General features: G+C 39.9%; 2 protein-coding genes across 4 annotated transcripts in view; one reads left to right on the top strand and one right to left on the bottom strand.

Moving 5' to 3' along the window:
• nrbp1 (nuclear receptor binding protein 1) overlaps positions 1-11687 on the top strand; it is a 56270-nt gene extending 44583 nt beyond the window's left edge. Inside the window, exon 14 of the mRNA XM_087148916.1 lies at positions 546-11687. Coding sequence (XP_087005042.1) covers positions 546-638 — 93 coding nt within the window. The 3' untranslated portion in view covers positions 639-11687. The remainder of the gene's footprint in view (positions 1-545) is intronic.
• The window catches only part of LOC110985511 (uncharacterized), a 48392-nt gene continuing 38564 nt past the window's right edge, over positions 7556-17383 (bottom strand). For all 3 annotated transcript variants that reach the window (XM_022246582.2, XM_022246583.2, XM_087148915.1), the window contains one exon: positions 7556-16934. In XM_022246582.2, the coding sequence (XP_022102274.2) occupies positions 16844-16934 (91 nt within the window). In that variant the 3' untranslated portion in view covers positions 7556-16843. The remainder of the gene's footprint in view (positions 16935-17383) is intronic.

Raw genomic sequence — 17383 nt, 5'->3', positions numbered from 1 at the left:
AAGTCTCAGAAATCAAATTCCAACTTTTCCAATGTTTGAGCTCATTTTTATTTCTGCAACAAAGATTGTGGTTTGTTAAAGCCCACCCTGGGTGATCCATATTTCATTCCATCAATAAACATGGCAGTCAGTACCACAGTCAAGCAGTACTACAGTCAGTACTTCAGCCAATACCACAGTCACTACCACAGCCAATACCACAGTCAGTACCTCTACCTATTGGTCGAGGTACAGTACCTCTACTGTAGAGAGACAGTACTAGAGACAGTACCTCTACCTATTGGTAGAGGTACTGACAGCCAGTTCCACATTCAATACCTCGGTCTTCCAATACTGCAATCAGTACCACAGTTAGTGCTACATTCCTGCGATAGCACAGTCAATATCACAGTCCATAATTTTTCTCTGGTCAGTTTCCTCCAACAGCAGCACACCTTTTGAACTAAAACTTGCCACAAATAGCTACATAAGATCCAGATTTTATTCTGCATAAACATCTTGGGCAAAAATGACCATTTGGTTCTTTGTTTCCTTGTGCATTTCAGTGTGACCGGAGTCGCGTCGCAGCTCTGATCGAGGAGAAACTCAACTTTCCGACCAGCCAGCCATCTGGACTTCCAGTCTCTGTCAGCTCGTAGCAAGAACTTCACCGCCATTCTGCTTCCACCCCCTCCTGGGTTGCAGCTTGACGACTTCAACCAATGCAACTTGAAACTTGTAATAATCCCACTTTGTACATTCTACAACCTGCCACAGTGTAGAAATTATATAAAAAAAAGAAAGTGTCACAGTTCTTTTAATTTTTTTGGTGGTGATCAACTCACAAGTGGAAGAATTTTACAGGATTGTCTGTTTGATATCTACTATGTTAAAATGAGTCGCATTTATTTGGAAAAAAAAGAGAGTTGAGAATGTAGAAAAAAAGTAAAATGTATATATTTTTAATTTTGGATTATTTTATAAAAGACAGGTTCCTGTTTGAACTAGAATTCCAAAAACATGTGAATCAGTATGTAGAACATTTTTGGCTTCAACCTGGCATTTTCCATTTGGTATGGGGCATTCACTTCATCGTCACAAATGAAACATGTAAATTTCACAAAGCGGAGGAGTAGATTTCTTGGGAAGTAATAAATCCCAAAAGCTGCTTCTGCAAGGTGTGACAATTCCTGACAGAGCAGGTCAGTTTGTTTTTTGAAACTGTACCATGTGTAACTTTGGAAGGCTAGTGTAACCCAAAAAGAAAGAAAGAAAGAAATATGGAGTTATGAATCAGAAGTTTGCAATCTGTAGGTAGACATACATGCCATGCTTGTGTACTCGTTGAGATGCTTTGCACATATGGAGTGCACTGTCCACCTTTTGAAAAATATTTTAGCCCCCTTGACTGTATTGCCTCATGGCAGACAATAACTTCTGGTAGGATTCTCCGTCCCTAGAACCAAAAAAGAGGAGACAATCCTCAGCCTTGCTGCAGTAACCAACTGACATTGTCCAAAGTGCATGAATGTCCCACTTTATTCTCCTAATACTGTGTATGCACAGAATAGAACTAAAGGAAGATTTGTTATGTTAAGCTTAAAAAGGGTTGCCGCTCCTAAATACAAACTTAAACATCTCAGATGGTTGAGATATTTTAGAAGCACAAAGCAGAACCTGGCTGTGTTTGGTGATACCTCCGAAGGCAGTTGAATGTTATATCATTAGACGTTACCTCCTTTTCATTTCATTTCATTTCATTTCATACTGGTTTATTAAAATCCATTTTCGCAGTTAAAAAAAAACTGAATTACAATGGATTTAACAATCAAAATAAAAAAGATTAAGCAATTAAAATAAGAATTTAAAAGAAATAAAAATAATCATCATTAAATAATTACAAAAAATATTCAACATTTACCATTACAGTTTACACTCACAAAAAAAAACCATATAACATGGCTAATGACCAACACTCATATAAGAACACTACTAAAAAACATCCGTTGCAATTTACACTTAAAAGATGAAATTATTGTGATCTTAAAAATTTCAGTTACATCTAACCTTTAAAATTTCACTCCCATGTAAAAAAAACCATTTAATAGAGGGCATTTCTTAAGAGGAGCACAATCCAAATATTTCTACCAAGAGAACTCCTTTAGTAAACACTGATTGTAATAGGGACATCGTAACCTCTCGCAGCTTGTGTCAATGCTTTGGGATCATTTGCATTGAAGCCACCACGTTTGTGGAAAACAACTTCAGGAGGATTTCTTGAAAGTTATGTCATTTGACAGGAAGACTTAAGAACAATACAGCTTTAATGAATAAAAACTCTACTCAAACAAGAGAGATGTGCAGTAGGTGTGTCACAAGTGGCAGCGTGCGATTTGAAACAACTTGACCTAAAGTCACAAAACGCAACTCTTGATACACAGTTTTTGCACACAGTTCATCCCTGGAATTACCTCAGTAGACTTGTAAGTGCTACACTCTTGCAGGGTCTCTCTGAGCACATTAAGATGACTGTTTTATGAGTTTACTCCACAACCCACGGCTAGTTTTTTAACACGCAGCAAAGAGCGGTCTGATTTTTCTGTCCAAAAGCTTTCAGATCTGAATGCAATATTAGGTAGTTTCTGTGCACAAGAAGTTTCGTGAAATGGCATGTACAATGCCCCAAAGGGTTCTACAACTGGTAATGCACTGCATCTCACAATCTAATGCATTGCAGCACTTTGTGAATTCCTGTCAAAGTCACACAAAGCACCTCCACCAAAGTAGCCCAGGATGTGTTTCATTCTTGGCATAGTTCTGATGCCTAGAGTGGCAACCATTGACAGGGAAGAAAGCCCTCTTATCGCTGAAGTGCCTGAAGTAGTTGTAAGTGGTTGTTATACTGACCAACCAGATAGGCTTCTGCATTGCAATTTGGTCTCTTTGAATCTTCGTTGTCTTTTGTCTAAAAAAAGGAAAGATTCCATTTCTGTTGAGTGCCACTTGTGACATTAGTTAGATGAAAGGAAAGTAAGAAAAAAAATGGCAAGCATGCACAAAAGCTCAAAAGATAAGCTGGAATAACCTTTGACCTTTCAAGTCCTCCAAAGCAATTGCTTTTTGCTTTTTTCCCCCTTAAAAATAAGGCAACCCAAGAAGACTGTATTGAACCAAGCCACAAACTGAGTAATTCTTTAGCCAAAGACTGTAAAATAGAGATCTTGTAAAAGAAATTTCAAGAAAAGAAATTGTCAGTTTAAGGAGTACCAATTATAGTGCATTGTAATGCATCCTAATACATGTGCTTAATATTTAAACTTGTAGATAATCTAATTAAGAATTGTTAACAGTACATTTTAGCATGATAGAGGCATCAGTATGGAAAAAAATTTAAATCTATAATGGTAGATGTCGTTAAACAGTGTAAATAGGACAGAGTCTATTTAGGCTTTGGGGCTTCATCAGTTTGGAGTTGAAAATGTTTTCAGTATTTTGGGTTTCATTTTGAAAGTGTTGCTTGTTGCATATTTTTGCCCCTTTTTGGGGGGGGATTCTGTTGGGAACATGTCCACTTCAGAATGGAGCCAAGTGTAAGTCTTCCTTCAAGTTGTACTGTATTTTTGTAGGAATATTTCATCTTTTTTCTGTTTCTCTATTTTTTTCAGTTTAGGTTTCTTTAGTTTTCATTTCTTGCAAACATCTCCTTCATAAGCAGCATCACAGGTTCCATGTTTAACTTGTCGGGGAAAAAAAGCGACCAAAATAATTGAGTTTTTTTTTTAGTGATTAGGAACAGTGAATTACTCGGAACAGTTACTAACAGTTTGAATTAGTCGCCTCTCATAGTTCCACCTTTTATGGGTGGCAGCTTTCTGCACATGGGTGAACATCACTGCTGCTCGGAGGTTTTCATGTGTCGACATGTTTTCAGGACAAACGGTCTCACAGATTTCTGATGAAAAGGGTTTTGACTGAGATAGATCCCCGACGCTGTTATTCAGTCATTTTTCAGTGAGTACCTAGCACTGCTCCATACTCAATCTGCCATCAGTGGTCAGTGTCAACTTCCTAAAAGACAGAAGATCTCCAAGACTGCCCTGAATGCCAGCGATAACATATGAACATAGCCTGGAAATATTGACTAAATTATTGAAAACAAGAAAGTATAGGAACCAACTAACCAACTTAACCCAACATTTTTACAGACTTTGAAGTTGTATGCTGATACTTTCATTTTTAAAAGAAATTCTTAGAAATTAAAGCACCACAATTAATCAGATTCTAGAAGAATGGCTTATATTCAAAAATGAGGGCCAGAACAAGGAAGCCTTTTCTGATTGGCCGTAACTCTGTTGTGTGTGGTTGTCTTGGAAACCTACTTTAGTGAAAAGAATTTCACCAAAGATTTGGCAGTTGACCACAACTAGATGGTCAGATAGACTGGTGGATTGCACCAATTTTCATGACGTGAATATCTCAAACGATGACAGTTTTCCAGATTTACATGTTGCATGAAACCATCATCAGTATCCCAAAACAGGAGCCTGTGTCAAAAGTTGATGGCTGGGCCCACAAAATGGTGGGATTTTTGTTTTGTGTTTACATGAGGTTTGACTAGAACTGTAAATATATCAAGCACTATTTGGTCCTTTCCCTCCATTTAGTGTTGAGAACTGTGCAGTAGCTCCATTCCATCATTCCAGATCAGTTTTTGGTGCTGTGGTTGTAAAAAAAAAATGCACGTCTGTCAGAGTGTATATCTCGCTCAGATTGGTCTTGGAAAAGATTTGGGGCCACTTCAGGTGTTTTTGTTTCATTTAATGAGAACAATATGGTAAATAGTTAGTTTTTTTCCTCCAAATAAATGTACATTGGTTCTTGTTTCAAGCCGATACCTGAATATGTGCAACAGTAATAACAACCATAAAAGTGGTTTTAAAAATTGTTGGTGCATTTTGAGGGGGTACATCCATTGTGCGCAGCACGCTGTGCTCAAGACATCACAACATGAGTGTTCTTACACCTTTCCACCAGCAAATAGCTTTAGCAGTGGGTGTACAATCTTCATGTGAAAAATAGCAGACTGGCGTTTTTTTCCTACTCACAACTTGAAAGGCTGCACCAGTCTTTGAGATTATCCTGGATGACTGATAGTGTAAATAATTCAATCGTATTTCAGGATTTGATCAAAGTATAAATTGATAAAGCGGTAAAATATTTTAAAGAGCCTAGAAATTGCTTACTTGTACATTGAACCCGAAGCACATAACAAGATACGTGTGTAATTATTCTATGATTTTTTTTTTTTTGAAGGACGACTCTGAGTTGTTTTTTTTTTTCCTGGCAGAAAGTTCTGGAATTTGTATCATAAATGAGGCTTTTGAGAGTTTCCACACCTTTTTTCCACCACACTTTGCTTTTTCTGTTGTAAATTTCAGTGTGCGTGAGAAAATACAGTTTGTTTTATATAACTGCTTGTATTAAAATGAATTAACTTATCAGTTGTTAATTGATAACGTGCTTTATACTTTGAACACGCATAAAAAATTGAATCCACATGTTTCATATTGTACATATTTGTATTTCAGTATTGTTCAGTTTCTTGAAAGTATAGGCAGTGGACTTATACATGTATTAATTTCCAGATAATTTGTAATCGCTGTTGATATATGGGCCAAAATGAAACTAATGGTGTTTTCAGAGTTAATTGAAAACCGAGGTTGACTTAGCCCTTGGTCAAGAGTTTAAATAGCAAAGAATAATCTTTGTTTACTTAGTTGTAAAAAAGTAAATTTGGCAAGAATAAGTAGATACAGGGGAGACCGCTTTTTGTAACATGCACATTCAATTCGGTAGCTGTGAAAGCCAGTGTTTGAAATCTGCCTCGCTTCTGGCACGTGCATGTCCTCATCATCAGTGGGATATGAAAAACTTGTTACCCATATATTGGGGAGCAGGTTTTTAAAAGCTTTGCCCTTGAACCTATACAAGTGGGAAGCTGGACCAGTTAAAAAGGGTGAGTTGCCTTTTGTATGCCATGGACAGAACTAAGTGGCACTATTGATCAGACCTCCTTCACCAACAGTGGTAATTTTTACCATCGAGCACAGTAGGTGATTTGGAGTTTGGTTCTGTTTACATCTACCCCGCCCCAAGAGCTGCCCAAGAACCCAGAGAGGTTCTGCATGGCAGTCATCTTTCTAGTAACTGCTTTTGTCGCGGAGGGATAGCATAAGTGGTCTACTCATGTGTATTCCCGTGAAATAAAAGCACTTACCAGAAAAATGACTGTCGTACGGAACCTCTATATCAATGCAGCTGTGCTGCTTTCGATCGGCCGCTTATAATTGGTCCGGTCTCACAATTGGCCGCTTATAATTGGTGTGGGCTCACCAAAAATATGGCTTACACAATGGCAAGATCTTTATCATTAAAAAGTGTCATTCCTATCCAAGTATTCTGCTTCTGGGTCGCCCATCTTCAATCTAGTCTTACGTGCTACAAGTGCAAAGAATGAGTTGGGGGGAATCTCACCGTTTCACAAGGCTGGGACTGAATGCTCAAGCATGAAAAGACTTAAAAGATGGAATTGGATTCTCAAATTACAAGGGATCTGTCATAGAAATATCCCCTTGCAAAGTTTAGTCAGTATAGATAATGTGTGGTTTTTTTTCCCTTTTTGGTCACTGACTGTTTTAGGTCAGGGATGGCAGTACATTTTTGTATATTGTAAATTGAATTTTTGTTTTGTATGGCCGTTTATGAGTATTTACTTGTTTTATTTGGTACAGATATTCTGGTGCCTCGTTACTTCCGATATTCATATACTCTCTGATTTTCTTGTATATGCACGTTCAGTTTTCTTCATCAGTTAGCTCCATGAAATATGCTGTATGAAAGTTTTGGTTTTCATTTTGTATGTGGCCGTTATTTGAGGAGGTTTGTTTTGGGGGTTTTTTTGGTAGACTTGTAAATATTGTTGACTCGCAACATCGAGCCTGTAACAGCTTGCTGTGCAAATGCGTTTAAAGAGCTGTAAACTGCTGAGTTGATTCAACCATTTAAAGCTCATAACAGTAAACTGTGGTTAAAATCCACAGATGTCCATGTTGCTCTTTCATTTGGGTAATTTTGGAAGAGTTTTTGGCGGTGCAACAATCAGACGGACGTGCTGTAAAACATTACTGTTAGTTATGAGCCCTCTGTGGTAACTCATTTGGGCATTGTTTGAAATGAGCAGGGGAGGCCTGAGGGGGCACTCCAGTTAATGTGCTGAGTGGCAGTCATTGAGCAGATTCCAACAGAATGTGCACAGAATGCCAGCCACCGTGGGTCTTGACATCTGTCAGCCAGTGTATGAGAAGAATACATGTACATCCCAGAGTTCAGGACACATGTATAATAGTGCCCAGTGCCCTCAAAGTGGTGAAATGTTATACCCCCAGAATCATACACATGGGGTCAAGTTGGGGACATCACTGAAAAAGACCTTTCAGAAATACAATCTGATAACCCAGTACAACTGATACCTTCATCAGAGCTAAACTTCAAGTGCAATTGCTGTTTTTTGTTGTTGTTGTTTTTTTTCAGTTTTTCCATTTTGCAATGACTTTCTTTCTACCTGATGCCTTGTGTTGGTTTTTTAAAACAGGTTGTTCCAAGGTACTTGTGGGTTTCTAAAATGATTTCTCAGCTTTAACGGGAACACAAATTAATCACTCCAGACTTGAATGAAACACACCTCATTGAAAGCAGTCACCTTGTTCAGTCTTGAGTGATACCACAAGCTATTCAAGTGACCTGTGAGAAAGGGCAGTCACTTGCCGAAGTCACTTGTGGGCACGGTGTGTAACAGTGACACTGACAGTTATCCCTTCAGTGTCACTGTCTGTCTGTCACTTTTGAATTTGTAAATGTGACTTCAGTTGGCACTGCAATTGATTTGTTTTATAAATTGTGATTTGAAGATGGCACTTTTTCATTGCAGTAGACTCACAAAACATGGACTGCAGGTTTGCAAAGCTCCTACTTCTCAAGGAGTCGGTAATGTGGAGTCCCATTCAAGTGACAACTGTGACTGTAGTGAATATTGTTTCCTCACTGTCTGACAGTGACACCAGAAGATGTGAAGAGGACAGTGAACTCGGGTACCGTGGAACAACACTGTTCAATACAATTGTAGTATTTCTTTCCTAGAAACTTTCAGCGTTTGTAAATACATGTATAATCTAGATAGAATTTTCTTTTCTGCACATAAGTTCATTGTCATTTAGATTTCTCTGTAGTTTGATGACAGAAACTGTCATTTGTCACTGTTTCATTATCCCCAGAACTCAGTATTTATTGTGGAAAGTCTGCTATAGTTGTGGGAAAATTGCGACTCTGAACCACTGAAGAAAGCCGCCATTCAAGAAATAAGTTGACTCTCAAGTATTTACACACAGCTCACATTGTGTGAGAGGTTTTTTTCGGCTATTAAGGGGAAAAACCCTGTAAAAATGTCCCAATTTGTGAGCATTTAGATCCTACCAAACATCTACTTGTAATCAAGATGTATGTATTAAATGTGGCATTTAGGATTGAAAATTACATGTAATATGCAAAGTCCATCATCCCAACTTCTCACACATGACCTTTGATGTCAAGTTCAATTATACTCCGTTATCATAGCAACCGTGAGCATTTCAGCATCAGTTGCTGTCACCATATTGTTGTCAAAGATGAAAGTGTACTATTCTAAGCAGTCACACGAAATATAGATGTAAATTTCACTTTGTTTGATAGAGGTGTTTTTCAACGTTGGGTATTGGACGATTGCTCATATTTGAAACATTTATATATGGGGAAAATTTCATTGTGTAAGATACATACATAAAGACAAAGCAATGTCTAAAACCTCCCCTCCTCGGGCAACTTGTCTTTGCCCCAGGCCAGATTCTTGGAGTTTGTGTTTCCTGTACAGACATCATGTTACCACTGTGCTTCTAAATCATTGTGCATTACATTTTGATTCGTCGGTGCAAATAATGAGGTAGCCATTGGACGGCGAAAGCTGGTTACTAGCTTCAGTGCCGTGTATCGCTTAATGCTGTGATGTACTGCATAAGTGGTACTTGCGTGATATTTGTGTAACCTTTTGCTTACTGACAGTCTTATTGAGACTGTCAGAATGATGCCCCATTGAGATGCACATAGGTGTTGGACCTTCCTTGGTCAGAGTCCTTTGTGGCTACAGTCACTGGCACTGCTGTATATTTAGGTGAATTTCTTTTAAGATGTTGTCACTCACCATAGTGACCTTACACTGTAGAACAGTGAAGCTAACAGCACACTTGTGCATGCTGTTATTTCTCAGCATGCTGTTCAATACTTATGTGCTAAATGTTTGTAGGTGCGACTGTCCAGTCCAGTGTAGTTTAACGTAATAGGGTCGGGGTTAAGGTCCTGAGACAACACTTTGGCCTTTTGGAAGCCCTATTGTGTACATTGTCCCTTGGAATAATGTGGCTACCATGAAAGACTATACCCAATGGATGGAAGCATAAAATACACCTGTCTCTGAAAATCCCCTGACGTGTTTTTCAGTAGACAAGCTGTGGACTGCAGTTACTACATGTGGCTTTGAGATTTGGATCCCACAGATTTACAGTTGGAATTATTGACAAATGTAGTTCATGTCAAGGGTCATTGTAATTGCCATGTCAGTGAACCAGTTCGTTATTTCCAAAACCTAAGGTATTTCGGGAACAAAGCGTGCGCGCGAGTCAGCGTATGACTGCCCGAATAGGGACACAGTCTCCCACAGGCGTGCATAGCTGTTCCTGAATAGCCTGGGACTAGGCATGTGCTGCTAAAATACCGAACTGGCTGATTGAGGTGAAGTGTCTAGTATCAATCCAGACCAAGAAAAACAGGACACTGGTATTTGTTGACACACCGGTAATCTTCGCCAGATTTTCTGATGCCTTTAAGTTTGTTTGTCCAATCAGTAACTGGTTGCATGCATTTATACTCGGACAAAAGGCCAGTATTGTACTCTAAAAAAATCTGCATTCATGAAAGTACAGTAACATGTCCAAAATTAATGCCAAAGTCTGTTGTATCATTTGAGAATAATTACACTTGAGTTTGTGGCATGTAAAGAGTGTTCGTTGTTCTGATATCTAGGAATACTTGTACCTGTGTTGCTACATAGGGTTTTATACATGTATGTGTTTTTGGCATGTATGTGTTATGTGACTACATGTACTAATTAATGTGCCTTTGATGCCTGGCCTGCACTATACGCCACTGCATACGCTATGAGTGCTTTGTCGTCCCGGTCATCCTTGTAATTTGTTTTGGGATTATTTGATGATGTTTAGTACCCTCCAGAGTGGGCTACATGGTCCATGACATTGACACACACCGTTGAAATTGCAGGTATTCCCAAGTGACAGTAACTAGCCTCGAGTCCAGCCACTTTTATTTCAGTTTTTGGCCAAAAGAAGTGCAGGAAAGAAGTGGCGGTGAAAATGTTGAAGAGTGGACGCTGGCGGAGGCGTACAATGGGGGAGGATCAATCTGTTTTTGTAACAAAGTGTGCAGGGTACCAGTTGGCCATGTTGTCTGCCTGTAGGGAAAAATTGTAACTTTTCCAGTCAAGGCAGTGAAGACGGGTTTCTCATTACCCAAGTTGGACTTGCGTTAACCAGCTTGATGTTTTGTTAGCAAACTCAACTTCTTGTTGATGCCTGAATTTTGTTGTCAATTGCCCTTTTCAGGTTTCTTGTATATTGTTTTACGTTTCCTAAACACTGCTTTGTGAATGTTTATAATGTCAACATGATATATTAAATTTCAGTTCAGAATTTCATTTCTTTATCAAGGGGAAAATAACCATGCTTTTCGCTCTATGTTATGTGAAACTTCAAGAAAGGGAAACATGGCAGACTTGGCAGACGGCTTGGGAACTCGACAGACATGACAAGCTGTCTGAAAAGCATGTCAAAATCTGCAACGCCAAATCTGAAGGTTAGCTTACCTGTTTTCTTGGAGATGGTCAAACAGTCGCTTTGGATTTCACAAGTTACAGCAGGCTCTACCATTCTAACATTGGTGACAACTTGCTTTTTTTAAAAGTCAGTCAAAAAGAGTTTGAGCAAGGAAAATGCACAGTCATAACAGTTTGATGTCGCTTTATCACAGCTTTTGGATTTCTTTCAACTGCCAATCTAATTAGGAAATGTGGATTTAAAAATGTAGCCCAAAGAAAAAAACAGTGAACCTATGTGGTGTTTTTTTTGGCATACTTTGAACTTGCTCAAAAATTAAGTCAAAATTCATTCTGAAACACTGGTGTGCTCGTGTTTTCATCAAAGACAAGCTGTTTGGCTTTTTCACGCAGAAATGTTATTTTGCAGGTTTCGACATGCTGGACCACTCATCAAAAAATTAAACCGTCATATCAGCATGGTTACATTTACAAGTCAAAAGGGATGTTTTCATCGCAATATATGAAAACACCAATGGTGACCAGTCGATTGGGATGTTTTCAAGTTATAGGGTAATAGAGAACTGTTAACTCTGAATTGATGTACATTTGGGGTTTTTATTTACATTTAAAGCAATTGTTTATAACAGTTTAATTATTAATGAAAGGTTCACAGTAATTTGTCTGATACCATGCTGAACGATGCAAATAAAGGAAAATGCTGAATGAGAGTAAACAGCTTGGAATTCTTTCATTAATCTTGGTTAAATTTTAGAACATTAATTTTAAAAGGCAATTCTACATCAGATTTCTTGATGTCAAGACCATACATGTAGTAAACATCTTTCACAGAGCTTTTTTGTACGATTCCTCAGAAAGTCAAAGTTTAAAGAAAATGCAGGGCTAACCTCTTACAGTTTTTTCGGGGGGGTTTCAAACTGGAAAAGACAATAATACACTGATTTACATATACAATGTACTGCAAGGCTTTTCAATTGGATGACATCAACCTTTCAATGCACGAGGTTACATAAAAAATTCAGTTGATGTGCAAGGTGAATAATTGCTGTTGTTTTTATTAAAGTGACGAAGTCGATCAGAAGATCAGTACAGTACATTGACATAAGTTAAATGTGCTAATTTAAGAAACGCATATGCGCACAGCCACAATCAAGGGTGCCGTTTTCACAATGCAACAAGTCATACTGTTGAGGACTTCGATAAATATGGTCCAGTCAATCAAGATGAAGTACCAAGTGACCAAAATGATTGCCCTCAGATCGGCCACAGTTGCAGTGGACAAGCCACTGGTTTACAACAATACACTGTGTGTTGTATGCCCAACAGTGAGACTGCTTTCATGTAAAACAATAATGAAGTCTTTATCAAATGGCACACAGGTCAGGTGGTCACCAGTTGTGCCATAATATCCACAACTTTGCGCTGGCTCCGCAATTTTCTTACGTTTTGCCACTTCCCACAGCTTCGAAGGTTTTCCTACTTCCTGCATGCATTTGTGCAGTGCTGTGGGCACTGCCTAAGGTTTTGGGGCATATGTACGTGTACATCAGATCACATGCATGAACGAGAGTAGTTCGTTGGCTTCAGGTGACGTGGCAGAAGTTAAGTTGGTACAGTCTAGGCACCATAGATTGTGGACTCTTTCAAAATATGGAAATGGAAACCTTTTGGAAAGGAAAAATAACCTTGCATACAGATGTCCCGGCTAATTATCAACACTGTGTCCAAACATGAGCAATTATTTAGCACAACGTAAAGGACATTTTGCTGGGCATGTTTTTTTAATCTTTTTTTTCTAACACCTGAAGAAAAGGAAAGAAGCCCAGCCTCTAGGAGAGAAATGGAGGATTGAAGAGAGTGCAAAAGACCCAAAGAGACAGAGGGTTTCTGGCTGGGCTTCAACTCTCTCAGGCCAAATGATCAGTGTTCATGAAGCCTCAATAAAGAACAAGAAAGGCATGTCATGTTGGACAAAAGAACGTCACAGGACCCCCAACCTCAGCTGGCAGAAGTTAGGGCTCACCTATGCAACTCCCTTCACCTTCACAATGCAGTAGCCAAAGTGCTGAAGCAAGACTACTTGCTTGCAGGGTGAACAACCTGTGTCAGAGGTGGCACTCAAGGCTGTGGAAATTGCTCCATCCACAGGATCTTCAAAGAACTCTGGAGAAACATCGACAGAGAAGGCTACACTCAGAGGAAAGACAGTCACTTCACTTCCTATGACAGGAGGCAGTAATACTTCAGAGAAATTACAAGAATCATCAGGAATAAGTCCCAAGTACATCCAAGTTTTGAGTCCATCAGGGGATAAAGCTACTGGAATGCATGCCAAACTCCAAGATTATAATAAGCTGCACTGTCTCTCCTTCAAACAAAACATTGATTTTGGAGCTTCAAGAAGAAGCACCTAATGTTCACCTCCTTCACTAGACATTGCAGTACTCCCTAAGGAAGATCTTGATGGTGGCTACCTCCGATTTGCTTGAGTCGTGGGGACTTCAAAAAAAGAATGCAATCAAAACGCTGATGAGGAGATTGGGGACATCATTGTTGGGAAGTGTGAGAGCGTTTGCACAGTTTCAGGTCGACAAACTTGAAAATGTGTCTCTAGATATGAGATCAGATGAAGCATGGGTGGATATCGCACATATGAAAGACAGATCAACTGGCCTGCTCAAGGTTATCTATCTCCCCAAAATCATGCTGGCAAATCTCTCACTGCCCCCACAGCAATGCAGAGGATGGGTGGATTTTCAGTCTAGAGAGGAAAAATGTCTCTGAAGTTCGACCAAGCCTCAGCACTAAGACACTCTTTGACTTACTTACCGAGAAGGTGCAAAGTCAATCCCAAAGGAAAATGTGCCATCACGTGGGGTTCCCTGAAAAGCTCCTTGAAAAGTGCGCACAGGCAGCTTTGGTGTACAATAAACAATGATGCATTAGCATCTGCTCTCATAAATTAAACTGTGGATTTGGGCGTTAAGTGATTGAATAGATACAACTTTGTTCGTGCACAAGTCGTCTATTTTACTTGAAAATACTTATATTTTATTTTGAAATCTCGCCAGAGATTCCATGAGATCCCAGTTGCACATGCACGGTCATAACATTGTGTGCAGTCAAAACAGCAACTGTTTCCAACTTTTTTAGGGTGTTTGAATGCCAGAATTTGCATGTTTTTTTCGGCGGTATTGCAACAATATCCCGAAATGTTGACTTCACAATCACAGGATATACCTTTAGAGACTACCAAGCAGAAAAGGGGTAAGAAATGTGGAAATCCACGCTAATTCGGCGGGAAAGTCGAGCGTCACCCAACCTCCTGACATGCCCTACACGCCCTAGGCAAATGGGACATTATTGTCCGGAAACTGGACAAGAACTCGAAGGCGACATTGATTGGCATGGCAAAATCAGTGCCAAGTGCCAAGAAATCAACAACTTCAAATATGAGTGGAACTGCAACTAGTTCCATGGAAAACCACTTTGCCCCAGCTGGGACAGCTGGTGGAGAAACAGACAAAGAGAATGAGAATTCAGACAAACAGTCATAGCAGCCATAACGGGTCAATTGGTTGAGGCAGATGATGGTGCAAACACCCTTCTTGATGAGCATGGTGACGACCCCTCCAATGTGGAATTCAAGAATGCTGAATCCGCAGAGTTGGACACCGCACACAGACCAAACGGTTTATGATATCTTGCAGAGTCAAAATATTACTGCTAATTCCCTACAGCTTGGGCATGTTGGGGGGCTCGATGTTAAAGCAACAACGGGACAAAGGGTTTGCTGCATGTTTTGCAGTCAATGCAGACATGGGAGACCCCATATTCGCAGTGATGTAGCAAACAGTCTCCACTTTGCATTGGTGGAGAAGCTGGAGGAAAAATTCATCCAGGATACCATTGATAAGTAAAAATGCCCTCAAAATGTAGCTCTTGTACCCAAAGTGAGCCCACAAATCTGGGAAAACATCAACTCGCACTCCAAGTGACGCGATCTAAAGCTCCAATGTGTCCAAAAGCCATTGATCAAGGGTCTTACAGCACTTGCAAAAGCCTGTGAAGGGCCATGCACTGTAGAACAAGAACACGGATGGCTACTTCTTGCCACAGCCAATTTTGAGCTGAGCTAAGGAAAGAACTCATAAAACCAGATTTCAACCAACGCTATACACATCAGTGTAAGCCATCCAATAAGGTCGCTACCCAACTCTTCGGTGATGACCTGGGCAAGCGAATCAAAGAACTGCAAGATGAACAAAGAGCCACATCCGGCGTGCTGAAGAATATCAAACCAAGACAAGGTCACAACCGACACCACCCATATTCAAAGAACTCTGCCACCAGACCGGCTGGAGAACTAATTTGAACCCTTTCTGAGGGGATAGCCCCAACCTCCCCAAATGCAGAGGAAAACTCAACATGTAGCTGCAAAATAACAGATGCAAAACATCCGCCAGTGGACAGAAACAGTAGCTCTCCAGACCCTCCCCTGTTCCAGCCAAGAAGCAGGCCAAGATGGGCCACAAAGCAAGGCAGAACAGGCGGGCGAGTCTCTTCAAAAATGATCAAGTTTATGACAGCAGGCCCGTACATAGATGACATAGGCATAGTTGGGGGTCGATTGAAGTCATATATCAATGAGTGGGAAAAATTACCATCTGATCCAAGTATATTGCAAGCAACATTAGGATACAAATTGGAATTTGTTGATCACCACATCACAGCGGACCACTACCTCAGCAGGGACATCCACTACCTAACCGACTAGGCTCTGATGAAGTGTTGGCAGTTGATAGGGACATTCCAAAACTTCAGAAAAATGTTGCTGAATTTACAGAACCTGAAAATGATCAATTTATTTCCAACATTTTCGACCGCCCAAAGAAAGATGGTGGACACAGGATGATTCCCGATCTTTCGGAGCTAAACCACTGTATTGTGTATAGACACTTCAAGATGGCTTCCTTTGATACCGCCAGAACTTTGATTACTCCACATTGCTATTTGGCTTCACTTGATTTGCAGGATGTATATTACTCTGTTCCCATTGCAGAAGAATATAGAAAATTTCTGAAATTTCAGTTTGAAAAATACACTCTATCAATACAAAGCGTTCGCCAATTGGCTCAGCTCCAGACCATGCCAATGTGTGTAGCATAGGACACATGCTATTTGTTCCAAAGACTGTTCATATACTAAGTAGAAAGTTATGACAAGACACGTGTGCTGCTCTGCAAAGTTTGATCTGTTCTGGTTTGTCACGAAGCACGCTCCGTAGCTCTGCCATATGCCTTTCCTGATGTCTAGAAAAATATTAACTTTATACCCATTTGTGGTATCAAACACTTAATGTGCAGTTTGCAAAACCAAAAGTGCACCCGTGATTGTGACTGTAAGGTTTTAAATGCCGCTACAGGGTTACCCCACCAGTGAAGACATCCCAAACTGATATTCTTGAGGTATCCTTCTCAACATTGAATAATGGTGTCCTCGTTTTGACCACCAAACGCATTTCAGACCAGCTAACTTGCAATTTAAAACAAGAACACTAGTTGCCCTGCCACCAATTGAATGAGTAGAAAACATTTCAGAACAGGCAGTCAAACTAAGGCACCGGTAATAAGGACTAACTCATGAAAGTTTTCAAATTCAAAGTCTTAATTTCCATGAAGCAAATGCACAAGCTCCCTTTCTTAGACATAGGCTAAATTAGTTTCCCAAGGTTCTCTTAGAATGAATACTTATACATACGTTCCTGCCACATTCCTGCAAGTATGCACTTGACCAGCTCACTCACAATGGGGTCGAGCAGATAGTTTTCCCCAGAAGTTCAATTCTTTCTAAATGTGGAAGACTGGTATTTCATCGTCTCCTTTTGCCACTCGATGGGGTGTCTCGCACTTTGCCTTTGCTGCCTGGTTGGTTGCTTGACGATGATGTAAAAAGCTGGTACGTGTGACGCATTAAGGACTTCGACAATAATCAGGGACACAAATGATCTCCCCAGAGGTCTATGGACCTGCTTGCTCGCCATGTCCCAACTTTCCAAGTAACAAAACCCATCTGTCATTTTTCAAAATGATATTCAACTAACGCCTGCTTGTACAATGGAGAGCCAATTTTTGTTACAAATTTTCCCGTCATAGTTTGGGTTGCATGGTGTTTAGAGAACAGTGATGAACCAGTAGCAAAGGGTCAGCCCTGAAAAGAGATGGGTGGGAAATTTGGAATCAGATTGTTAGGAAGTTGATCCCGACAATGCACTGGGTCCCCACAATAACTACTGTTTCAGAGGTGAGTAGTTCTCACAATGCCCAGATCGATGATGGCGTGCTGTTCTCATCTTCATCAGCCTCCTGATGACAAATACAGCACTTTAAAAATATTTAAAAATTAAGTTCA

Source organism: Acanthaster planci, linkage group LG18 (genome assembly GCF_054643075.1).
Source record: "Acanthaster planci isolate LZ-2023a linkage group LG18, COTS_SCS, whole genome shotgun sequence".
Taxonomy (NCBI): Eukaryota; Metazoa; Echinodermata; class Asteroidea; order Valvatida; family Acanthasteridae; genus Acanthaster; species Acanthaster planci.
The sequence above is the reverse complement of the archived record's forward strand: the minus strand, read 5'-3'. Positions and strand labels throughout refer to the sequence as shown.